This window comes from Centrocercus urophasianus, unplaced genomic scaffold (genome assembly GCF_019232065.1).
Source record: "Centrocercus urophasianus isolate 14NV4802_14NV808 unplaced genomic scaffold, USGS_Curo_1.0 seq_15, whole genome shotgun sequence".
In the NCBI taxonomy this organism is placed as follows: Eukaryota; Metazoa; Chordata; class Aves; order Galliformes; family Phasianidae; genus Centrocercus; species Centrocercus urophasianus.
In genome coordinates, this window is record NW_024884697.1 from 21559054 (window position 1) to 21586055 (window position 27002).

At 43.6% G+C, this 27002-nt stretch overlaps 1 protein-coding gene across 1 annotated transcript; it reads right to left on the reverse strand.

Annotated features, from left to right (window-relative positions):
- Window positions 1–12172, reverse strand: WNT16 (Wnt family member 16). Its single transcript, XM_042815853.1, has 4 exons — window positions 12084–12172; window positions 11757–11998; window positions 9809–10095; window positions 1–2568 (listed from the first exon to the last, which is right to left on the reverse strand). The coding sequence occupies exons 1-4, from the start codon at window positions 12170–12172 to the stop codon at window positions 2104–2106; spliced, it is 1083 nt and encodes a 360-aa protein (XP_042671787.1). The 3' UTR covers window positions 1–2103.
- Between the last annotated feature and the right edge of the window lie 14830 nt (window positions 12173–27002).

A 27002-nucleotide genomic window follows, 5' to 3' on the forward strand; every position in this document is an offset into this window, starting at 1 on the left:
TTTAGATCTAGGTGACTGCTCTGCAGCCTCGATTAGGAGCTACCCAAGCAGGCACTGACATCCTGAATGTGTTGGCCCTCTCACAACTGCCCCACTCCTCAGCGAGATGCTGATGTGCATGCCCCTCCTGCTCCAATCCACAGAACCAGCCCTTTGAGATCTTTTCTCCTTGGCAAATCCCTGAAGCTGACCTTGTGTCCAGGAGCCCTGCACTATTTCCTCCTCATTATCTAACTAGGTCAATGCAGTGAGATTGGCCGAAAGTGGAGGTCAGTCCCGGAAGAACCAGTACATAAAGGACTTCTCTTCCTGTTACTCTACACAAGGCAACAACGTAACACAACACAGGTTTTGTTTCCTTCCTCCTGACCTACACATCCAATAGACAGTGATGGGGAACCTGATCACTATCTTTCACGAGAAAATAAATGACAGCTTTGAAAGCCTCAACCAAAGTGTCTCAGCAGATATATTTCTAACAACTGCCTGCCCTTGTGGAATGAGTTAAGGGACTGCAGCCCCTCAGCAGTCCTCCTGTTGTCGGTGGGAGTCCCGCCACTTATCACTGGAGCCCAATTTCACTGTATGCAAAATGGGTTGAAAAGAACAGAAAAACTCTACAGGATAGTAATTAATGGTCGTTTAGAACAGCCAAATAAGTGCTTCTCGTCTCTGTGTCACCAGTGTCACCACTGTGTCAGGTCAGTTATAACTGACCTGATTGTAAAAAAAAACAACATCTCAGTAATCCTCTGAATAAGTTTCCCCTGCACATGCAAATAAAAATCAGTTACAGGCTGCTGCAATAGTAACAAACATCAGCAAATGCCAAAGGCTGCAATCTTAGCACATTCGTTTTGGAAACCTCTTACATAACTTGCATAATTTAAATATTTACAAAATATAAACTTTCTCATCTTATCAAAAATAGGTCTTTGTACATTTAAACAACAGAAATCCTTTCCCGTGATGCTTTTTTAAACCAGGAATTGTACCACTGCATAAAAATAAACAACCATTTTCAGATGTAAAATAGAATTAAACTAACACGTGGAGGGGAGAAAACATTATTGATAACAGTTGAAATATTTTAGTGGTGTGAGCCAATCCTTCAGTGATATTGTGCACTGAACTGACTTGGGATACTAATGAAAAGTTCTATTTGTAGCTCCTGTAAGAGAATGTGATTGAAGTATTAAAATTCTCTCATTTTATGACAGATTTATTTGGGCTGAGTCTCACATGGCTGTGAAAATGCTGGTGAGCCCCAGCAGGATGGCTGAAGACGGCAGGTTGACACACAGTCCAACACTGGGGCGATGCTGGGTTGATTGCAAATTGTGCTCTTGGGTGCTGAGGAGATACCAGTGAGGGACTGCACTTCCCTCAAATACCAAGCTGTATTTCTGTCTCTCCTCAGACCTGGCCTTTGTGCATTTGAAAGACAACTTGTACAAGACCCTGAGATTGCTGTTTGGCACGCCATGCTCACCACATTCACTGAACTGTGCTCCAACCCACCCCAGCTGTGGGCACAGTTTGCTCCAGGCCAATGGGCCGTCCTCTCCTATCCCACCTCTCCATAGGCACACACGTGTCTGGGTACCAGGAGCTCTTCTGCACATCACACAGAGAGCTTTTCAAAAGGTCTCAAAGGAAACGCTTCAGGATGAGCAGAATATACAGCACTCCTGTATTTTTTTTTTTTTTTGTAAGACTGGTAGAAATGAATCATACAGCAGATCCATCTGATGTGACTTACAAGCCTCTTAGCCCTTCACCCTCTGGCTGATAAGATCTTGGGTTCTCTGCACTGTACCCACTGATCACATTTATCTTCAAGATGTTGTGGCTATTCAAGTGCCAAAGAGATTTTAACTCTAAAATGGAGATGGCTCAAATGTGCCACTGGGAGTCTGTTGCTGTGGCTGTCCCTGTGTGCAGGCTGCTCTCCACTCGTGACTTTCAAACACCAACTGTTTGGAGTATGCCCTGTTTGGCGATGCCCTGGAGGTGAATCCCCCATAGTCCCTGTTCCAGTAACTGCTGTCTGCATGGCGCACAGCCCGCTGTGGGGCGATTTGGCTGTTTCTGTGCTGAGCCCTACTTGCAGGTGTGTACGTCAGTCATGGTCTCGCACCGCCGGCAGCGCACGTAGCAGCACCAGATAAACTTGCACTCACACCTCTCCACGTGCCTGACCACGTGTGTGTTGTACCCGCGCCCGCAGCACAGCAGGTTGCAGCCATCGGGTCCATCCGACGTGCGATTGCATTCCCTGCCCTGAGTCCCAGGGATGCCCAGTTTCTGATCTTCGACGCAGTAATTGGGCGATTTGTTCACGTACAGCAGGTCTTCTTTCTGGATTGGTATTTTTCTCTGGCTCTTCTCTTTCCTGCGTAACTTTCTTTTCAGCTTGTCTGATATCTGTATGCTGTTTTCATACTTATCCTTTAAAAACCGGCCAATCTTTTCAAAGGAGGACATGGTTTTCCAGCAAGTTTTCACAGCGCATGACCCAGAAACACCGTGACAACGGCAGTCCACTGACATCAGCTTTGCTACAGCCTGAAAGCAAAGGGAGAAGACATTTGGATGTAGTCTTTCATTCATTGGGAATTCTCTAAGTATTTAATACTGCTACCGCCAGCCAGACCACAGGAAGGTGCATTTTATGAACCATGTTTCTACCTCCAGACTTCCGGCAACCCAGTGGCAGAATGATTGAGGTTGGCAGGGAGACCTGGCACAACCTCTGCTCCAGCAGGGATGCCCAGAGCAGCGTGCCCAGGTCCACATCCAAGTGGCCATTGAAGATCTGTGAAGAGGAAACTGCACAGCCTCTGGGCAGCCCATGCTGGTGCTCAAAAGATCTCCAGAAATGGCCTATATATGAACCTTGCAATGGCAATAACTAAGTAGTATCAAAATGCCAATATTAGAACTTTGTATTTCTCAGCAGCTTTTCTTTCTGAAGAGCAAATGGTCCTTGTGGGGAACAGCAGGAGGGGAAGCAGCAAAAGAACAGCTACCAGCACCATTCCTGAGATGAAAAAGAATTAGCATCTGTGACATCTTCTAAGGATGCCTTGAGGCTGGTGACCATCCAGATCACCAGTCACAACGCAGCCTGTGACCAGTGACGGGAATGGCTTGAGGTGCTTTATGAGGGTCTGTGTGACCAGTGTGGCCCAGCAGCTGAACCCACAGATTGCTGGAGTGCCCTGGAGCACAGTAAGTGGGTACTCATATCCCTGAGTTGCAGGGAAAGGCCATGGAAAGAGACACCGGGGCTCTGCAGAGAGACCTTCAGCTCAATCTTCTGTAGTAAATCTGAGGTGTTTCTTACAGTGATAAACCCTGATCTTGAAATGTAGGCATACACATACTACAGTGGATTTCCACTGTTTCCAGTGCCCTTAAATATGCACACATCTATGCTCAGATGGATGCAAGCAGTGGGCTGCACAACAGCTATCCAACCAACAGTGGAAATCTGCAGCCTGTGTTTAGCTTTTGCAATATGCAAGAATTTTGGCACATTTTATATGGAAGCAAGACTCCAAGAACTTGAAACTGTAAACAACCAATAACTTCCTTTATCTGGGACTGTAATTCAGACAACCAGCAGACAACAATTAGCAGACAACCAGCATAGCTCTTCCTTCTAGAACAGCTAATAGTCATGGTATAAAATTATACAGTTAGTCTTGTGACACATTACAGTTAGGATAAAAATAAGGAAAAAAATAATCACATACAAGATATAACAGAAGGATAAGGTATTATAATTTGTGCTTCATTTTACCTTTTCATTTTTTTGTATTCCTTGTAGCCATCTGTGGGCTCACATGGGCTGGTGGTTAATAGCATGTAAAGCCATGCTACACTATTCCTTTTTATTGACCTTCTGTCTCACAATTCTTTTCCAGAATAAAGGTAGTTAGAAAACGTAATGGAAAGAGAGAATTTTAGTTTTTCTTAAAACTTCTCATACAGCAAAGCCAATACAGATTCAAAATATTTTTCTATGGAGGAAACATTAAAAAGGAGGAAAGATAAAAAAATATATATCTTCATGCTGTTTATTAAAGCTCACCTGAAATCTTCAGCTCCTTCACAGCACCCATAGATAGAAACCACTGACAATCTATGTTTTCCTCAAAATATCTTAGAAAGAAAAAAGAGAAAACAAACCCATCTAACACCCTTAGTTTTCCTAGGGGAAATAAGCTTAATTTGTGCCTGTTCTCAAGTCCAGATCCCGTGGTGAGAGCAAAGGCTGGGAGCCTTGATACTGATACATAAATATTACAGAATCACAGAATTGTAGGGGTTGGAAGGGACCTCCAGAGATCATCGAGTGCAACCCCCCTGCCAAAGCAGGTTCCCTACAGCAGGTCGCACAGGTAGGCATCAAAGCAGGTCTTGAACATCTCCAGAGAAGGAGACTCCACCACCTCCCTGGGCAGCCTGTTCCAGTGCTCCGTCACCTCACTGTAAAGAAGTTCTTGCGCACATTCATGAGGAACTTCCTATGCTGCAGATATTACATTACTGCAAATATTACAGGCAATTTACAAACAGAAGGGATTTAACAGTATTTTCCAATTTCAAATGATCATTTATTTGCACCACAGTAAGTAACTGAAGTGCTGAAGTAGTTTGAAACCACAGTGTGCTGTAAGCCTTGTAGTTACGGATGCAATGTTAGTCTTCACTGCAGCATGACAAGGTGCTAACTAGGGAAGAAACAACGGAAGGAAAACACAGGGTTTGGTTTGAAGAAAAAAAATATACTTCCAAGTCTTCTATGACAAGACACAGTAAAACCTGGATGAGGGAGAATGATTCAGATGTTGCCTGGGGAAGACCTGAACATGTCTGCTGGGTGTTAATGGAGAGTGAGTTCCATGTGGGCAGCTAGCCCAGCAGTGACTCTCAAGAATCTTTCTCTGAGGATAAATTAATGAAAACAGGAGTGGAAAATGATTCTAAACAGGAGTGGAAAATAATACTGGAGTCTCAGATTAATGTCAAAGTATGAAAAAACAGCATACATTAGCTGTATATGAAACATCAGATCAATGTGAATGCTACCAATATACATCTGTGTGGAGTCATTGAGAATATACACTGCAATCACAAACATTTGTGTTCTTGTTCAGCTTTGGCTTCTTCCATAAAGTTCTGATGCAATCTGCTTTCAAATGATCTATGGTGTCATCACAGTTGTGCTTGACCCCAGGTTACTGATTCCCAGCTGCTAGAATGGGCAGGTTTTCTGGTTGGACGCCAACACATTTTGGGCCAACTCTGCTGACAGCACTGGGAGCTGACATCTTGCTTTGTCTGATTACAAAACACAAGCCTGGACCTCAGGCTGTCATGTGAACTCCATTAACAAACTCCAAAAGTTGAACATCTGGCAAAATTTAGAGACTGGGAATCTTCTTTTGCTTTTTTTCTTGGAAACAAATCTAATCCAGTGCCTACAGAGCTGACACAGCTTTCTGTGGGGACGTGGCTACAACACAGTGTAGTGCCCAAAGAAGCATAATTTCCAGCTTCACTCCCCAGTCGGTGCTTAGTGTCCCATCTCTAGGTTCACATGGGGAATATTTTCAGTTACTCATGAAATACTGGGACAGAAGTCTCCCTAAATAGCAAAACTTCATACAGATGTTAGGATGCACACTGCTGATCACACAAACACAGTGGACACGTGTCCACCAGTACAGGCTGGGACAGTTTTTTGGTTTCCTTAGGTTGGTCACGAAACCAAGAAGGCTGTTTGCTTGTGAGAAATGACCAGCGTTGAACCAAGAGAGGTCTATGACAGTCATATTCAACCACAAGCCCACACGCTAGCCTTTTGCTGACCCTAAGTTGTGTTGGTGCTGGCAGAAGTGTTAAACTGGACACAGTGATCAACACTGATCTGTGTTAAAAAATAACCTGAAAGAAGGCTATTTTTAGGTGACTTCCTTTCACTGATCTGATGTAATTAAGAGAGAGAGTGATATGGGGAAGGAAAGTGTGGCTGTAACAGGCAGATGGGCAGAAAGCAGAGATTTGGCTGCAGCTGAGTGTCAGTGGAATTGTACGTAGTCTGTGTACCCCTTACTGCCAATCACTGCTGAATGACTCCAGGTCAAGCCCTCTGTTTGCAGTCCCTGTTCTCAGCTGTGAGGCTGGGACTGTGACCACCTGCTCTGTGGTGAAAACCAGCAACTGCAATCAAATATCTTAATTTAAGGCACAAACAGATGAGGAGTACTCATGAATATGAGCACGTATTCTAACGGAGGTACAACACTCAAGAGCAGTTGCAGATTGCTATCAATCCTCAAGTACCAATAAAAATTAACCCTCTGAGGAGCTAATCTACTTGCATGTGAGAAGATGAGTCCTCCAGGTCAACACACTTCACTGGTGTGTAATTGAACAGGAATTCTTCCATCAGTGGAAAAATATTACTACAGTAGTACCTATTATTTTTATAAGGCAGCTCACATATGCATATCTAAGTATACTGAACATTACAATGCCAAAAGATGAAGAATAATTATCTTATAGCAGAATAAGGAATGAAATATGGACTTTTTGAGGTTCAGGTTAGTACTATAAACAAAGCACAACTCGGTCAAATTATCATTATTCTTTCAGAATTTATATACCTTGGACTTAACTATGAAATGTGGAGATATAAAATGGGAATGGGAAAGGAACAAGAGAATTCCCAGCATACCATTTCCATGAGTTACTCCAAACAAACAGTATTGTCCCTGGAAGACTGCTCTTGCAAGACACACAACCAGGAACATGATAGTATTTATTACAAAAGGTCATAAGGTACCAAAATGTATTGCAAAACATCCTTCCTGTAAGCCCCGAAACATGAAGGTCAACGTTTTCCAACATCTAGTCAAGGATTTTGAAATTAGAAAAATGAAGAGTTCTGCTAAACTTCACTTCAGTTAATATCACCATTAAAAATCCCAAGGACTAACAATAAATATTCTCTTTCATCCTGGACGATGGTCAAAATATTTATTTCAGCCTACAGCTTGCTATTAAGTTACAAAATATTTATGCACGGAAGCTAACTGAATACTCTGCATATTTTCATCCAAGATAACGAACAGTAAATGGACCATTGCTAGAAAACCATCAAAGCTAAGGATCTTCAGGCTTGCAGTGGATGATGGGTTTTTCTTTTAAGTGAAGTTAGCTTGAAAAAAATGATCACATGCATCATATGCACCACATTTTACGAGAAGTCTGAAACCCTACTATGTCCTCAGGACCTGATGGACACTGATGGGTCACTGTAGATGAGCTGATCCAACTTAAAAGACATTAGCTTCAAAAGAGAAGCTTCTTTTCTAGTTTAGGGAGATGGCAGCGTTCTCCCTTTAAAGCTAACATGACCCCAGACAGCAGGGCTGGCCCACCTGCAGTAAGCAGCTGTAACCCAGTGTGGGCATGAGTGAGCTCTGAGTATAAGGGTGGTGCAGGAAGAATAGATGCTGTCACTGAAGGCAAGAGGACAGCAAATCGCTGCTGCTGCTGAGCTAAGTAAGAATAGAAGAGAGAACAGGGCTTCAAAGAAACAGTCTGTGTCACTGCCACCTAAACTCAGAAATAACATCTCTTTTCTTCCAGAGTTCATCAAGTGTCTTGCACTTTGTTTCCAACATCTCCACTGTCACACTGATCTAAGAAAATGCCACTCTTTCACAGTCTTGTTTCACTGATTTCCATGAATTCAGTTCTTTTCCTAATTCTCTGCAATGGGAGACACAACAGAAGTCTCAGTGAAATGCAGGTTGGCAGGAGTGGACCAAAATGTCACTGTGGATTTTTGTTCTCTTTCTAATGACAAATATGACCATTAAAATAAAAATCTATATCTGTATTACATGCTAAATAATGTGAGAGATAAAGAGATTTAAAGAGAGATTATTTTCTGGGGATTATTGCCTCCTCTCTTAATTATTTCTCTCTACAAATGTGACTAATAACTTTTTGCTCTTTCTCTAATGAATAACCACTTAATCTCCTCCCCTTTTGTTAATATACCCCACTACACAACACCAACCACCATTCCTTGGAGATGATTTAGCTGCCCGGCATCTAATTGAACTTAAAGTAACTGTTCTCAGCATCTTCTTCGTTTTCAAGTTTATTTCATAGAATTGGAGAATGGTTTGAGTTGGAAGGGCCTTAAAGCCCACCCAGTCCAACCACGTGCCACAGGCAGGGCTGCCACCCACCAGCTCAGGCTGCCCAGGATCTCATTCAACCTGGCCTTCAGTGCCTCCAGGGATGGGGCATCCACAGCTTCTCTGGGCAGACTGTGCCAGGGCCTCACCACCCTCTGAGTAAAGAATTTCCTCCTAACATGTAATCTAAATTGCCTCTCCTTTACTTTAAAGCCATTCCCCTTTCTCCCATCACTACACTCCTTGATATTGAGTATCTCCCCATCTTTCCTGTAGGCATCCTTCAGGTGCTGGAAAGCTGCTACAAGGTCTCTCCAAAGCCTTCTCTTTTCCATGCTGAACAACTCCAAATCTCTTAGTCTGTTTTGATAGGAGGTCTTCAGACCTAAAAAGGGTGTATGTCTCTCAAAGATTTGCTATTTTTCCTACAATATAATTTAATTAAATAAAATATATTACCTCATAACATATAAAAGTAAGTTTACTTTAAAACAGCTCGCAGTGGTACCACCGTGGTTCTTTTTTGAGATGTTGGCTTACTGTGGCTATTCCCAAACCATATCTGATAGGAAAGTTATTTTCTATTAAACCCAGCCATGCTTTTTCTGAAATTTCAGAGTTACAATGTTGGCCAGCAAGTGTGAACAATATGTTGTCCAAAACCAGAGAGTTACCATTCCTTTTCTTCAGTTACAGCAGTGCCACTGAGCAGAATAGATTTAAAGAATTATGGGGCCAGAGAGAGCCATCAAACGCTTATGAAGTCAACAACTCCCATGTAAAGCAGGGAAACTAATTTTAGAGCGAGAACCAGAATGCTCTGTCATTGCAGATGTAAACCTCAGCCACCTGATTTTGGACTCACATCACCTGTACTGGCTATTTCTGCCTCATTTATTGGGGTTCTCTGCAGACCAGCACAGAGGAACCAGTGTTCCACACTCGTACACTGTATGAGGGCAGGAACACTTTGTTACCAGGGCTTTGAATTCTCTTGGGAGAAGATCTATTTGAAGCCAACCTTCTCTCTTTGCTTTGGTTAGTGCCCTAGCCAGTGGGCTGCTTTACAGTAGGACTGTCATTTCCAACCCATCTTTCAAAAGAAAAGGTTAAATCTCCTTTTCCTCATTGATCCTAGATTATTGCCCACAGATAAGGACGCCAGACTGTGGATCCCAAATGAGTGATGGTCTCCAGTGAGTCTGTTCATTCATCATTAGAAAGAATTAAAAACCCAAGCAGTAACAGAATATTACAGAAAATAAGGGAAAAAAATCTTCAAGCAGTATTCTGATTATGAGACTAGTTAAACCTTGCTATGCAATAGAGTATCAATTACCTATTAGTGAGCTCTGATCAGCACTCCAGAATCAACGTGTATTTTGTGAATTTTATTTGAACCCATGACATTTGCTTAGTTAAGAATAACTTGATTCTGGGTTTGTAAGTGTTGACTTTGGAGGTGTCAGCCCAGTTCTTGCCACTTGTACCTGCAGTCAAGGACCAGCCTCACTTGACTGATGCCATTTGCGAACAGAACGAAGCTAACCATGGCTTCCCTGCTCAGCAGCAACACGTACCTGCCTCCCAGCCTCGTTGTTGTGCAGGTTCATCGCCAGCAGCCCGTTGCCACTTTTTCCTGACGCATTCCTGATGGGCGCATCCAGGAAGCTCCTGCTGAAGGACATTCCATAGTGGATGTCGTCGGAGCAGCCGCCCCAGTGCCAGCCCTCGCTGGCCGAGCCCCCGCCCTGCAGCTTGGTGTCACAGGAGCACTCAGTCACGTTTCCTGCGCTGCAGGAGCGGGTCACGGCATGCACCAGCCCTGCTGCCGTCACTGCATACACAAACGCGGACTCCTTCGTGCCTGCAAGGCAACGCAGGGCTGTTAGCTCACGGCTCCCTAGCTCTGCATGCTGGCGGAGCTGAGGGAACCGATTTTACAAGCCAGAGCATTATTAAAAGGGAACAGTTCTGAAGTTAAAGTTGTCACACCTTGGTCTCCAGAGTTAACTTGTTTAAAAAAGCCGTCAATATTCACATCCAGAAAAAGACTTCAGTGCCTATTCATGTGGCTATGCTATTAATTCTGCTGTTTCTGGCTGCTGGATTCTTGGTAACTGCTTTCTAAATCTGGTTGGGAACTTTATTGGTCAATGAAACTTTTGAGCCAATTAAGCTTTAATCGAAATAAAGCACAACAAAAAATCCTCACCCAGCTTAACCACCCTGACTCTTCGCCCACTCTGATTTTCACTGTTTGTATCAATTGGATGAAGAAGTCAGTTCAGATCTTGGAGGATGAACTTCAAGATGTCAAGATCCTGGGGTAATTTGGTACGAAGCCGAAATGTACTTCATTTTCAAATGAGCAAACACTGAGGTTGCCATAACACACAAAACATATGGCCCCCTGATTCTTAAACCAGGCAGTAGTTGGGATAGCACAAGAATATGTTGGCCAAGTGCTCCTCCAAGGGTAACCTGGCCATGGCAAGGACAGCAGCTCACAAAGCCCTTATCTGCTCCTGCTATATCTGCTGTACCCAAAGAATCATGGACGCACTTGCTTGGGCCTCTCCAGTGATCCTGGCACAATGTGGCACACAGCACCACACACTCTCTAAGCAAACCTAAAGTCAATCCCCAGCATCTAACTGCAGGTAACATTTCCTTGTGCTAATTTCCACTTGTAAAAACACCCTGCTATTCCCACTCCCAGTACTCCTGCTCATCAACTGGAATGTTTTTGCTCCTTTTTCCTTTCCATGTCAGTCTCTGGTGCCAGTTCCATCACAAAACCTTTCCCTGGAACACAGCAGTGGCTCAGCAGAGTCACACAGCTATGGGGCTTTAGTGACAGTTCTTCCCATTGGCCAGAAGGACAAACAAGGAGTGCAACCAGGCTGCATAGAGAAGAGTGAAAATCTTGCTCCCCTCACAATTTTGGGACATGCATTTCTTTTTATTGCTTATTTTGTGATTCTTTTTCCCCCACTCCTGTAGTATAAAGTGACGATTGCACAAAACTGGGACAAAGTGCTGCAATACTTAATGGAGCTCACACGTAGGTGGCTGTGTGAAATCAGCAAGCAGGCCTCAAAGGGAACCTGTAGGAGTAAAGCCCTTGGACTGCCATTCCATACAAATGCAAACTCCCTGTTTGTGTACTAATCTCAGCAGTTCCATCATCAGTTCATGCGGTGGGAACAGCGCTGCTCTGGTTGTGCTGAGCGCTACCTCTGACCGAGTGCATGTGCTACATTTTAAAGTGATTCCTTTTCAGTTTGGGGTGTGAGCAGATTTCTACCTGCAAGCAAGCACCTTTTTGAAACCGTGTGTCACCCATTTAGCAATCGCGACACAAGTAAGGGCACAGCAACCTCAGCCTAAGAATAACATTTCAACACAGTTTAGATCTACTTCAAGGTGCCGTCATCCCCGGGAGCGTGAAGCAGAGGATGACAACAGGTAGCAGCAGCAGCAGCTCGGCCAGACAACGCGGGCAGCTCCCGGGGCGACACTCACCGCTGTTCAGCTGCTGCCCGAAGGCGGCGGGCGGGCGGCGCGGGGCGGCGGGCGGCGGGCGGCAGTCCCAGCGCTCGTGTCGGAACTGGCTGCGGCACTCCTGGAGGCCGAGACGCGCTCCCTCTCGGATGGCGGGCACCAGCTCCGGCTTCTGCCTGCACAGCTCCTGCTGCCCGGGGCTCAGCGGAGGGCTGGCGCAGCCCGGCTTCTCCGGCCCGCCGGCGGCCGCGATGCCCAGCCACCTGCGGAACAGCCCCGTTAGCGCCGGGACCGGCGGACCCGCGCCGCGCTGCCCCAGTCCCCGCATCCCCTCGCCCGGCTACTCACATCCATGTGCCGCCCGCGGCGCCGGGGCAGAGGGCGAGCAGCATCGCCGCCCACAGGAGGCTCCGACCGAGGGCGGCCCCGCGCCCCATGGCCGCGCATCGAGCCCCTACTCGGCTCCGTCCTCCGCGGGAACAGCCCGGGCCGGCGAGGAGGGCGGCGGGCGGGGAAGCATCGGGAGAGCTTTATTCCCTTCAAGGTGAGAAAGTTGGGCTTGATGCTTTCCCCCGGGCCGCTCCCGGCTCTGCCTCCCCCGGCCGCGCATTGGCCGCCCGGGGAGCGGGGCGGGCCGGGGCGGGGAGCGGGGAACTGCGCCCCGATCCGCACCGCACCGCTCCGCACCGCCGCCCGCCCCTCGGCGCTGTCCTTCTCTTCCTCCGGGACTGAAGCTCCTGGGGGGATGCTGGGGAAGTGCAGGCGCCGCGGGGTGTGCTGCAGGCATTGGGCCGCAGCGACTTCGTGCACAGAAAAGAGGCGTAAGGAGGGCTGGTCGGAAATGAGAATTTTTCCCACACGTTTTATTTAAATTTCCCTGTGCTTTCGTAGTGCTAGATAACTGGCCGTGGAGCCAGCATCACTGCTCGTTTGCCCAGTCCTGTTAACTTCATTCTAAGCCTTATCAACTATTAATTTAGTATTTGTTAATCACTTGTGCAAAGTCTTGGACAGAAAGGCACCCTCAGCCCATGCTGGCAGCCCAATGCATGATGCAGAGCATCACCAGCACCCGGGGCTTCCAGGTCTGATTTACTCCAGTGTATGCACACTGCACACAGCCCAGGTAACAGGGCAGCTCCGGGCAGGCTCTGGTATGACACAGCTGTAAAAGTGACATAGCTCCTGCTGACTGCCAATAGCGCTAAACAAAGAGCAAAATAAATCATCTCGACAGATAGTTTTTAAGAGCACAGCATGTAGAGAAATAATTGCACGAATGTGGTGTTCACCCTGCCTGTTTACCAGTGGATATACTGAGATATTTCAAGAGCATTGGCTAGGGTACAATCAGAGCCATAAAACTGTCTCCTTCCTACTTCATTTGCCTACTCTTAAAGGGTCTCCATGGCACCACCGGTGCTGGGCAGATTCCACATGACCCAACAAGTCATTCAAAGCTTCCATTGCAGCTCATTTCTCTGCTCTGAATTCCAGCCTGGTGAACATCTGCTTGCGGTTGCAGAGGAACTTTGTTCAGAGTGAGAGAAGGGACAGAGGACCACGCTGGGACACAGGGAAAGGCCAGAGCCAGCCAAACTGCATGGGCTGTGTCAGGGAACTACTGTTACCCTCACTGCTGCTTCCTGGCTCCACCTATTGAAGTAATTCAAAGCCCTGACCTGGCAATGCTGTGTTTCTCATTCCCTTCTTAATCTACTTGTTGCATTAATCAGCTATTCTGTCTACTTTTTTCCTGCCTGTTGTTTTAACTGGGTTCTTCTCTTGCATTCTCTCTCTCTCTCTTTAATTAGTCTGGAGCCTTTGATTTTAAATTCCTATGTTTGAGATTTTGTCTAGAAGCTGCAGAATCTCATGTTCTAGTAACAATTTACATAAAATTTTAATTAAAAAAGCATTGATTTGAAAAATTCCAAACCTATTTGTAAGACCTTATCCAGGATAACAAAAATTCTCTTCTGGGATCCCCTGAGCTGGGATCTGATTTTGCCTACATTCTATGCTATTGGAGCCATTACATAGTTAAGAAAATGTTTTGGTCATATACACTGGTGTAGAGTGAAACTGCAATTTGAAGGGCTGATGCTAAAGAGTGCATATTGTGAGGGACCTCTGGATATCTTTTAGTTCATTCTGTGTAGGATTGGAAGCAGGACAAGTTTTTCCATGAACATTTGATTTTAAGAAGTTTGGATTGCTGTGCTTGTTTGTCCCAGCCCTCCATCTGCCTCTCTTCCTGTTTCCAACCTCTGCCCCTCTGCCTACAGCCCTGCACCTCCTTTCTGGCTACCTCCTTTCTGGTCACCCACCAGAACCCCGTCCTCTTCCCTGCTCCTTTCCTCACTTTCCTTTCTGCCATTTACATCATCTCTCTGCTTCGTTCCCTGGGCATAAACAGCACAGCCAGGAGTGGCTGGTGCTCCAGAGCACCTTGTGCAGGAAGAGCATTCCCTCCATCACAGACAGTGACGAGAATGTAGAGAGACTATGGACAGGGGTCTGACAGAGAGGTCAGGTTCTGAGCATGAGTCATCAAAAACTGATATCAGTGAAGGAAGATAAATCTGGTTGATTGCTTATTTAAAATTCATTGTCCAAGGTGGGGCTTTCTTTGCCTATTCATACTAAAATGCCCACAGTTTTCTATTTTAAAAAGAAGACAATAAACTGTTGTTCAAGAAAAATCAAGAAGAAAAAAGAAGGAAAAGTGTCCCAGTGGAGTGGTGTTTCCTGACTTGGCATTTATAAATGTGCTATTTAATTATGATTAATATCATCTCGACAGAGTTGGTTGCAGATATGTCATTATTTTTTATTTCATTTTATTCTTCATTAGTTAAAGAAAAGTACTCCACTGTATGGAATCTGTATACATAAGTGGATCACTCAGTAGATAATATACCTGGAAGATGGACTAAATATCTCTTAATGCAGTTAATGGATACTGTTGTCAATACAACCAAGGCCTGCTGTCCCATTCACTAGGCACAAGAACCTCTAAAGTTAAACACTCTCAAGTTTCCCTGTACAAGTCACCACTTCTGGAAGTTGTTTGGAAATTATTTAGTTCAAGTAATTCTCCTTATTCCGGCACTTGTGATGCCCAAGCAGAGGCACCTGAATATCAGCACCACTTGGCATTCTGCACTATCCTTCCCACACACATGGCCCTACTGCCCAGTGGAGACAGCATCCCCTTATCTTTATGAACTGAGCACAAATCCCACCTTCCAAACAGGAGTATCTCCCACATTCTCTAGATTAGGTCATTCCTTCGGGTATGAAATTAATTGTGTGTGGTGGTACAAATTGCAGTCTTCTAACTCATCAAGTGTGCTTTCAGTCCACCTCTAGTCCACCATGATGGCATCTGCCAGCGCCAGGAGCCTGGAAGGTGCTGAGATCAGGCACTGAAGGAGCTGGAACCATTCCAGCACGAGGTGTTATTCTCAGAGTCCAAGTCTGTTGGCAGCAACAGGCTCATCTGAGGAAAACTCTCAGACTGTTTCCAAGTATGGTGTACCGGTAGAACCAGGGTGAACTGCTCAGCTTTGATCACCCTCAGTTGGAAGGGACCAAAAGGACTGTTGAGCTGGTGGTTTTAAATAGCTGTGAACTCACCTGCCAGTGAATCATTCATTGCAGGACTGTACCCTGATGGCACAGTGTGCTCAGATCCCAACACACAGATATGCACACTGGGCACCTGTAAAACCTGATAGGCCTGGCCCATCCCAGCCTCCCCTTGCCCTTGTCCCTGCCTCCATCCTCTTCCTCCTTGGCTGTAGGAGGAAGCAGAGGTGTGCGGGGAGACCTGACACCTCAGGACAGGGCTCCCAACACCCCCAGTGCAATATCTGTGAGGTGATGTCTCAGCAAACAAGTTTTAGGCCTTCAGTAATGCCAGACTGGCAGCAGAAGGGCAGAGAGAGATATCCTTCTCCCATTCAGAGCCCCCCAAGATCTTCTCTGTCCAGAGGTTTAAAATTATTCTCACTTTCACTCTTTCTTTCTTTCTTTTTTAGCATATGTAGCATGAAAGTATTTGCATCTGTGGCTACTGTAGATCCGACACACTGAGCTTGCAGGTGCCTGAAACAGCAATTGAAGTGCCTCTGGTTCATGGTGGCAGACAGAGACCTCACAAATATATGTAAAGATTTCAAAGCCATCCCTTAATATTGTCTTTATAATCACTGCACAGCACCATATACAGACTCACATTTTCTACGTGCATTGTAAAAAAGGGAAAAACAGGACTGGAAAGGCAAGGACAAAGCAGACCTCTCAACATCCTTTCTATTCTATACTAATGTTCACGAGATCTCCAAGGAAGTCTGCTGGAGCCAATAACTTCAATGCCCGTTGCCGAAGCAGTTGCAGAGCAGCTCTTCTGGCAATCTACTGCTGCTGCTGGTGATGCACTGTCAGAGGGCTGGGCCTGGGGCAGGGGAGGCTCAGGCTGGCTTTGGAGTCCAGATGGTTCTTTCCAGCATGCACGTGAGAAGTTGAGATCTGCTTGCATTCTGGGAGCAGATCCATATTCTTATAGAATCCTTTGAGTTGGAAGGGACCCTTAAGGGTCATCTAGTCCAATGTCTCTGCAATGAACAGGGACACCTACAGCTTGATCAGGGCGCTCAGAGCCTGGTCTAGCCTGAAGTGCTGCTGGCAAATTCTGTTCTCTGACATAGGCAGTCTAAATGTTGGCAGTGTCTAGAGTTACTCCACAGAGATATTTTTTGGCATGCCTGTATCAAGCAAAACGTGTCAAGGGAATGCTGATAAAGCTTCAAAGCATTACTAAGAGGGGTGTGAAAGATGCAAAAAAAAAAAAAAAGAAAACGACCACAGGTTTTAATTCTGACTCCACCCACATCCCACTTACTACTGAAAACCAAAATTAGTCATAACATCATAGTTAATAGCAGTGCACCTTTATTCCACTTATCAGTTTATCTTGTCTAGAGAATGGGAAATACTCTGGGAGGTGTGAGAATTGAGAAAATTTGCCTCTAGTTTTTCATGATACTTCATTATTATTATTATTATTTTTAACATGAAGTGTGTGAGATTGGAGGATTGCTCCTGGTTAGTGTTGCAGAACCTCTCAGAGTTTATGGTGGACACAGCTCCACTCTATGAAAGAACCTGAGTGATATTAGAAGGGAGAGGTGGTCCTTATGCAGTTTTAAATCAGTGTCAGACTCTTCCTAGGGTGTAGCACAGCTACTCTGTTACTGGATGTGAAAGTCTGCTGTGGGTTTCTGAGTGAACAGATAAGATGTCCTGTATTTGTGCACGCTTGTGTGAGTGATACTGTATGTTAGGTACAGAGCAGGTAAAGGTACTGCTCCTTAGAAGCTATGCTGTCCATTTGTATTCCTACCCCAGCTGCTATTCTGCATTAACACTTTCCACAAAACACTTTCATAGTGTTAGTTTTTTGCCACATGAGTGGCATACACAGAACTATTGCCATTCTGCAATGAAAGAACTGAGATTCAGAGAGATATTCAACTTGTAGGTGTCAAACTGTACATCATCATCAAAACCACAGTTGGGACCTCAGCTCTTCATTGCTAGTTCTGTGTCTAATGAGTCACTTATCCTTTGAGAGAATATAATGATTGAATTGGAATTATCCACTTTGTAGCTCTTACAGTGTAAAGCAGACGCTCAATCTATTATATCCTCATTCATCTAGGTAATGATGTGCACCTAAATCAAAAGCATTGGGTAGAGTAATCAGCCTCCTTGCACTCTGGGTGTGAATTTACCTATGAGGCCAGTTTCAGAAAGAGGAAACTTAAGAAGAAGCAGAAGGGAACAGCGTTGTGCTGACAACCACAGAATGCTTGTCATCACTTGCTAGCTGCAGTGTGGTGGTGGTAAGAAGGAAAGAACAAACGACATCACATTTCCAGTTCACAGTTTTCCAAGTTACATGAAAACAGTTAAAACATCCCAAGCATGGGATTCAAATAATTTGCTACCCACCCTTTGTCCCAGTTTCAGTGATCTTGCCTGTTTCACTGCATGTAACTAGACAATGGACTGGAAGGAATGCCCTCAAGTTGCACTGGGGGAGACTCAAGCAGGACATTAGGAAATATTTCTTCTCCAAAGGAGTGATCAGGCACTGGAATGTGCTGCTCAGGGAGGTTGTGGAGTCACTGACCCTGGAGGTGTTCAAGAAACATTTAGACGTTGTGTTGAGGGACATGGTTCAGTGAGAACTGTTGGGGATACATGGGTGGTTGGACTGGATGATCTTGTAGCTCTTTTCCAACCCTGGTGATTCTGTGATTCTGTGATTAATTTAATCTTGTCTGCCTCAGCACTTCTCCTGTAGTCCATCAATAATCCTGGGCTTGTTGCCACTTACCACTTTTTGATGGATTAAAAAAAAAAAATCATACAGCTGTGGTCTATGTAACCCAAGGCCCAAATAAAAATGTCTCTCTCACCAAGGGTGAACATAGCAGTTGTTAAAAACGAATGTGCCAGAAGCTTCTCAGTAAGAAGGTAATCTATCCCTTCATAAAGGTTCATTTTATTACTGGATAGTTACAGGTCACCTCAAAAAAGCAGGTTTTAAGTCACTTCCTATTTTTTTCCTTGATTTAGCTATGGAAAGTCTGAATGTTTTCACTGTCTGTAGAAACACAAGCTCTTCCTCCAAACTTTACTAAATCTCTAGCTTCAATGATACCTTGGAAAATCTAACTTGTGAAAACAAAACAAAACAAAACAAAACTTGTTTTGTGTGTATGCCCAAGAGACACAATTTTCTGAGTTTTGAACTTTCTATTTCATCATTCTCACCCTGAAACATACGCACATACCCATGACATTCGGGATCTTGAGCATTTCTACTGTGCCACTTCCCAGTTACATTTTCTCTTCCTGTGGACATTTCTGGGAACCCTCGTGTCAGACCCTGGGCTGTGCAATCCTTTTTTTCATCCATTCTTCTTTATGTTCATCACATCTTTTTCCAGACATCACATGGCACGTGCTCTTCAGACACACAACTGTTTTATGAAACGTGAGCAGAGCATCCTGAGGTATTGTATCATGGTAATATAACATCTCTGTGCATTCTGTGTCCTCCTCCAAAACGTGTCATGTTAACTGTTTCCCGAGCCACCTTTTTACTTCATCTTGTCAGCAATCCACTCTGTCTCACTTTTTTTTGTTTTGTTTTGTTTCCAGAAAGTGCACAGAAATATTTGAACCCCCTTAAACCTTTAGCACCATTGTCACAGAGCATCTTTCAGCTTTGGAAACCTCATGCCTATTCTATCACCGCTGATGTGGTGTTTGTACACTGTTGCATAGGGCACGGCAGTTGTGGTTTAAGCTGTGTGTAGCCACAGGCAGAATGCCCAAGTCTACAGGGTTTAGGCTGCCCTCGGCTTATTGAACTTTCCTGAACTGGCAAGTTATCAAAGAGTTGAGGTCTGACATCTCAGCAACCTTGTAATAGCACAGACATAGACCTTCAAAATGGCTGGCGGGGATAAAAGGGAATAGGTTGGGTTCTTTGGGGATGTTTTGTGCCTTTACCCCTTTTCCTCTGGTACTTCCTGATTGTGTTAATAATTATTTGAAAACTTTAAATCTCACCTTTTGAGACACTGAATGGTTGAAGAGCTGCAACATGCCTTGGGAGTCATCTCGAACAGCAGAGTAAGGTTCTTGCCACCCAGCCCCATTCAGGACTTTGGGGAATGTCCTCCCCAGCAGAGGCAAATGCCAGGAAGGTGTCCCCATGTTGCCCTGTAGGGTGCAGGTGATCCCAGGACCCACAAACACCAAAAGACCTGACAGAGGAGCCTCAGCTCTAGCCCTGTGTGGGTCAGTTCTGGCCCCTGGCAACCTCTGCCCTCGCTCTCCCATCTGCAGAGACTGGGCTTCAGCCAGAGGGCTGGGAACTCTCATCCCCTGCAGTTGCTGTGGTATAGAAAAGATTCCCCAGATGAAGCATAAAGGAACTCACAAACACAGCTGTAAGATGAAGTGCTGCGGTGTCATAAAGATCTGTTTTTAATACTGCACACAGTATTGAGTTTCCCTCTTAAATGTACAATTTATTTACAACTTCAGCAGCAAGTTAATGACTTCTGTCTAGAAATTAGACATATTTTTATAGTTTCAATATGCTCACAGCAAATGCTTTCAACTCTTACTAATGCTAAAAAAAATCAGTTATCTCATGGTTCAGAACTGCCTTCTTTTTAGCTAGTGAAAGACAATAGGCAAGACCATCAAGCCCTTTAACTTACACTTTGTGTAAATATTAATCTACTTTATCCATAGCAGTCGCAGTAGAATTTAGTCCCTCATCAACCTTCCCCAGCTGTGCTTTTACTTTGGTGCTTGAGAGCACAGTCGTTATATTCTTTTTATATCTATGGTTGCATCTACAGAAGCAAACTGGAACTATTTTTGAATGATGAAGTTTGAAGGTAAGCTATGTATAATCACTGAGAATTTCTCCCTAATGTCGGATTTCCTGTTATCCATGGTTCAATAGAGCATAGACCTTCTTCAGCTGATGCAGTCTGCACAGTTTCATCTGCAAGGGTAGCAAGAGGGTCCATTTGTTCATAGACAAATATAAAGATGACATGGTCCGGCTAGCAAAAAAAGGAGGAAAATAATGAGCTCTAGAAGGTGTCCTCAAAGTCTTTACATCATCTTGAGTTTTCCAGTGCTTTTTACACATTTTTGACTTACACTGGTGTAAAGAGCAAAGATATATGCACTTCTATATCTAACATCAGGCTGCCCATCATCACATGCCAGCCAAAAATATAGCTAATTCTGTAGCAAAAATGCAGAGTGACTCAGTTTGTGTTTTGAAGTACAAATAAATGAATGTGTAATTCAAAGCTTTCATTTATGTATAGGAAGCTTGAGTGTGTGATTCAGGTGCAAATGTATATGAAAGAGAACTTTATGTTTTGTTTTATTGTAGCTGTCAAAACCATTATGCCATTATTTGGTTTTGGAGTACAGAAGCATTATTTTTATTTTCATATTTGAGATTGAAAATGCTGTCATTGGCAGTGACAGTAATGTCTTTATTAATTTTTTCCTGGCAAATGTAGAAACTGAGAGGGAAAAAATATACTGAAAAAAAACCAAACCCTAAAATAAAAACATAAACTGAATTTAAAGGACAAAAAGAAAATATTTTTCAGATGTTTTTACCATAAAAAATGACCTGCAAAATTACAGAAACTGGCAATACTGAAATCTAGCTCAGTTGGGATATCTAAATATGAAGGGTTAATTTAATCAAATATATTCAGAGTTATGAGGAACATATTTGCATGTCTGGTTATAAAATGCAGAGCTTGCAAATATTTCTTAAAGTCTCTATTTGATATCTGTGACTACTTTCAAGGAACTAAACGGCACTGAATGTGTAGGACAAATAAAGCAGAAAAATAAGTGTCTGCTGAATCAAACTATATCAGACTATATATACTTCATATAAACGTAACAGAGAAGTAGGTGCCTACTGGGTCAGACCCCTGCAGCAATTTTGGAGGACAAAGTTTCATTGTATCATTTCTGGCTATAGAGGGACTGTATATTAACTTTAAATTTACCTGCCTTACAAAAATAAGCAAACTGGTTTCAAAAAAAGGATCAGATGTAATACTACTCCCTAGCTACAGAATCTGCGAGTTTCAGAAAGTGGCCAGGAGCTGTGGAAATGACTTTTTTTTATAGAAGTAAGCTTTAAGAGACTTTAAGCTGTATGCTGAGGTGATGTGTTACAAGGGAGACTGCTTTACTGTAACACTCCTGAGACCACTTAGGCATGTGTGAGTGTGAGAGTTGGTGCAATTTGTGCACCAGAATCCTGAAATCTGTGTTGCAGGAATACAACTCTGCCTATTTAAAACTGAGGTCTCCACTTCACCAACACGAAATTTCCCCTCGTTTAAGTACATACTCACTTTATTAGGACCAACTAAAGAGAAGGATATGACTATGTAAATGCTTTATGTATTTTTCCCTCTATAGGCACAAGGAATATTAAAAAGGTAGGTGGGACACATTTTAGCTTTTTTAGTTTCGCCAGTCTTTGGTTTTTGATACCAACTGGCCATTCTGCAATGAAAAAGGGTGCACCCAAGAGAGATTTGAGGGAATTCGTGCACTGATGAACAAAAGAAGGGAAGCTAGAGAAGAAATGGTTTTCGTAAAAGGGCATGGAAAGCTGAAATGCATTCCCACCTCTCTTTAATGTTCACCTTCTCACAGCTTTTCCTTTATAGAATTATAGAATCTCTAAGATTGAAAAAGACCATTAACGTCATCTAGTCCAACCACCAACCCATCACCACCATTGCCACTCAACCATGTCCTTCAGAGCTGATGGAGATGACCAAATTACCAGCTAAGATGTGCACATCAGACAGCACTATCTGCACTCTGGAATAGATGGAATAGACAGCCATAAAAGTTTGTGGATCCAGGAAATAGGCTCATTAACAGAAGTTGAACGTGTGACCATGATGGATACTTGCTTATGTGCCTCTGTAGTGGTAGTGTACGATATCAAAATAATCCCGAAAGGTACCCAGCACTTGTGCTCAGTGTCTTCATTTCCTTCAGAAGTAATAAAATATTACACATGAACAAGGGAGATCATCAGATTTCTAGCTATTCAGAATAGCTTGCACTATCATTAATGTTGTTCTGCAGTGAGCAAAAACCTGCCAATATTCCAGAGTCTGAAATGGAAATAAAATGAGGCTTGGTCCATCTATGCTATTTTGTGAAAGGATTTGTAGCACAGAAAGGGAAAAATCTACCAGTGTTTTGTCATTGTATTTGTACCATAGCCTTTGTAAATCAAGCTTTGATTTTTCCTACAGTTTATATGGAAGTGAACTGCCTCTTGGACATAAGCCATGGTTTTCACTTCAGTGACTTGTTTGAGGCTGAATTAATGTCACAGACTTAAATGTGCCGGAAGATTTTTCTCCCCATTTTCTTTACCCAAATCTTCTGTACTCTGTCCAGAAAGCCCTTGTCCAATACAGCCAGCAGCACTATTTTGGTTTCCTAGAACGAAACAACAAATACTTAGTAAGGTGTTTTCATTTACACACATCCCAGAAAATGTGTGGCCAGGAAAGGGGCAGGATCATTGTAGCTTCCCCAGACCCCAGAAAGTGGCAGAGACCTGGTGTGGGGGAGATGGTGGGAGAGACCAAGGTTAGGTTTTCCACTTCAAAGTGGAAGAAATCACATCAAACTTGCACCTCTTCAGGACACAAATATTTCTTGTTGGATGTGTAGGTACCATCTGGGCTGGCTTACGGTTCTCAGTCTTGCTGAGAACTTGCTTCCGGAACATTGGGATCTGCTACATTACTGACTGTCTCCCAGCAGGTATAGGAGTTCTGGTACCTTCTAAACAGGTCAGTGCACTTGAGTAGAACAAGAAGGCACCTGAGTCAGTGTGTACTCAGGGGAATGGGGACTGGTTTTCCATCAGGGATGAAGATTTACATGCCCATGTCCCTGCCTTTGTCCCAGCCATGATAGTGAGCAAGGCATAGGCAAGCCCTAGCATTGCTGAAGTGACCATTGCTCTGTCAAAATGCAATTTTTTTTCCAGAGGACATTAGTTTAAACTAGAAACAGCTGTGAACCTGGGGGACAAATAAAAACAAAACAGTTGATACTCCGCCCCTCAGAAAAGCCCCAGGTAAAAGCTCAATTGCCCAAGCCGGAGCAGAATCAAAGATGACATACCCTATAGGAAGTACAATAATTGCCTTGCACAAGCTGTGCTGTGTTGTTTGAGACAGCCTCTGCTCCAGACTGGCTCCTGTGGAGCCACAGATCACTCGTTAAAATGACTCGCATCTCTCCTGAATCTTAATTAAAAAAAAGTGTGAGGAGCAGGTGTTAACTTGTTTTATAGACTAATTATGGTCCCTAGGGACTCCCTAGGCACAGCGAGATACAGTAACAGAACATTCAGAAGTTCCTGATTTTGACACTTTTTGTCTCATTTAGTCTTCTATTTCTAGCAAGTATTTATTCATGTTCATTTAAAGGTAATAGTTTGAAGCCAGGCACTGTAACCCCCGGAGCTGCAGGATAAGGCCACCAACATGACTTCAGTGGAGGAAGATGCTGTTTCTGTCTGCAGCTAACTTGAGAGACTGTCAGCTCTGTCCTGCCTCCAGCTCATCACTTTCCCTTTGTGCCTTCAGAGATACTACCATTCACCTACTGGCATAGCTGGTATCTAATAGCTGTCCAGACCAAATGATCTGAAATTGCTCAGGTTAGTTTACACACTTAAATCTGTAGAGCTATATCCTGGCTTATATTGTTTTGAATGGCTGGGTTAGAGAGCAATTACATGAATAGCTATAGCCACAAAGCAATGGGGCAGCAATGTCTGGAGTGTGTTTTTGTGTGTAAGGTGTGGAGAAATGCTCAGAAAAGTAAGCTCTTCACAGAGACAAAAGAGGATATATGCGACCAAGGTGTTTGGTTCAGGCTTTTAATACTTATTAGATGCTTTTACTGCATAGTAAAGCCAGCAGTTCCTAAATTTCTTTAGCGTCTACATACGCGTCCATGACAGGAATCAGTGCTGGTATCTGGAGCTCTTGGATGCAGACCAGGTACTTTTATCTAATCTGGTGTCTAAAGCAAAAAAGCAAAAACAAAAACAAAACAAAACAAACAAACAAAAAAACAAAAACAAAAACAAAAAAAAACAAAAACAAAAAAAAAACCAAACCTCTTTTCTTTTCTGGAATTGAATTCCTGCCACCTTAACTTGACCCTGTGAAGGGAGAACCATCCATCCTGCAATCTGGTAAAGCTGTAAAAGAGATCTGTTCTTCATTTTTGCAAATAAAGGGTCTTTATCCTGCATAACCCAACTTACCATTTAATGTTCTACTCTCCAGGTTACGTGCAGGGCTGGTTTCCTCCAGATCCAGTGCATAGACAAATGACTGAGCAGCCCAACGAGCAGACGCAGAGAATGCACAAATCTGGGCCGTTCTGGAAAGCATGTCTTGCTAGTGGTGGTAGTGTTGGGCACATGATCAAGCACTGGGTCTAAATGAGCAGAATGGGGATGTGAAAATATCATCTATGTTATAATCATAGAATCATAGAATCACCAAGGTTGGAAAAGACCTAAAAGATCATCCAGTCCAACCGTTGTTGGACTTGTGTTCCATCTCCATGAATCCCACAGCTGCTCCTCTGTCGAGCTGACGTTCATCTCTCAAAACTTCGGTATCTATTGAAGGCTTCTAAATCTTGCTCTAAGCTTTCTGTACAGTAAGCAATATTATGGTATAAATATCTTTAGAGAACAATTCAAGTATTGGTCTTTCTGTGATAAGTACAAATTGCGACCACACTTACAATTAAAATGCCTCAGTTAAACATCTGGAGCCAAGTAGGAGAAATACAGGCTCTGATGCCTGAAAACAGATGGATGGTCTCTAGAATTTGTCATCCTTGACTTCCAAGCTGAACCTGCTTTGAGGCTGAACATGTTTTGAATATATGTTTGGGCTCTGCTTTCGTAGCTGAAGGTATGCTATTTTAATAGCTCCACCAGGACTTCAGTGCTGAACTGTTCTATAGACTCAGGAGCCACACAGACAGGCAGCATTATGAGGTTACCAGACCCTGCCTCCTTGTTACTGCAGGGAAATGATGCAGTGTGGTATACTGGGACAGATAATGGGTCAAGCAGTAAGACCTGTTATGATTTAACCTTTTAACTTCAGCAGTAAATCTACTTTTCTGTCTTTATTTTATAATAACTGGGCAAGACAGTGCACAAAGGATATTGAAATAGGATTTTACAGTAGCCAATAGATACCACTGCTGTAAGGAGAGCTCAACAAAGGCCTTGAGATGAAAAAAAAATCAGTCCATACAAATCATGTTCAAATTGTAATCACTCCAGTAAAAACCTCAGTAGGAGACAGCATTGTAATATTAGTTATAAAGATGTGAGTGATTGTTTATTTTTGAAGGAAACCAGTTGTGGGCTATATTGTGCTGGGTGGTGCATTGCCGAATGACTTGCAAGGTCAAGCTTTCGGGGTTTAAAGTGTTTTCCATCCTATTAGGATAAATAAGGGCCATGTAGGTTTCTTCAAATATATCTGAGACACTAAAAACTTTTTATCTAAAGCCACAGAGGATTAACTGTAAATACATACAATCTTTGGATCTGGCATGTGAAAGTAAAGGAAATAAACCCCACAGAAATAGTAAAACTTGTCTGATCTAGAGAATACAAGACAATTTTATTATCTGGGGAGTCTGTACAGTCATTATCAGGTAAAGCAGAATTATTACTTTAAGCTCCTAAATCCTAGTGAATCATAAAGGAAATATGGAAGTTGATCATAATAAGTACAAAAGAAAAGTTAAAAGACGTTTTCAGAATGTTGCATGTGATAAACTCTGCCAAATACAGATCTGGTCTTCAAATTCTGACAATATCCCTCAGAATTTACTGACCTTAAGGGGCTCTTGATAACTTTCATTTCACCCACTTTCTCTGCAGCAAGCTCTTTGTAACTGCCCTGGCTTTGCCAAAAGGCATCTGAGGCATTTTGATTCCTCATTCAAGGTTTTTAGTTCTGCAGTGTCATCTTCATGTAGCTTAGAATCGTAGAGTGGCTTGGGTTGGAAAACACCTTGAAGACAACTCAGTTTCAATACCTAGCCATGGGCAGGGCTGCCAACCCCTACCTTAGGCTGCCCAGAACCCCATCCAAATGAACTTGAGCACCTCCAGGGATAGGGCATCCACAGCTTCTCTGGGCAGCCTGTGCCAGTGACTCACCATTCTGAGTAAAGAATTTCTTCCTGACATGTAATCCCTTTTAGTTTAAAGCGTTATGCCTTGTCCTATCACTACGTATCCTGATAAAGAGTCTCTCCTCATCTTTCTTGAAGAACTAAAAATCACACTATTGAATACACCGTCTGCTATGGGGATTTTGTCCCCAGAGAGCCTGGGGAAAAATGGCTGTCGAAAGATGCAAAAAGATATCTGAGATTCAGGTGAAGGGAACTGAATTCTACCTCCTTTAAAAGCAGTTTGGCTTTAGAGGAAATCAAGAAGCTGAGCAGGTGCTGTGTTTCACAAAGACCTCAGTTCAGATTTCATTTAAACATACACTTTAACTTCAGACCCAGGCTATTTAA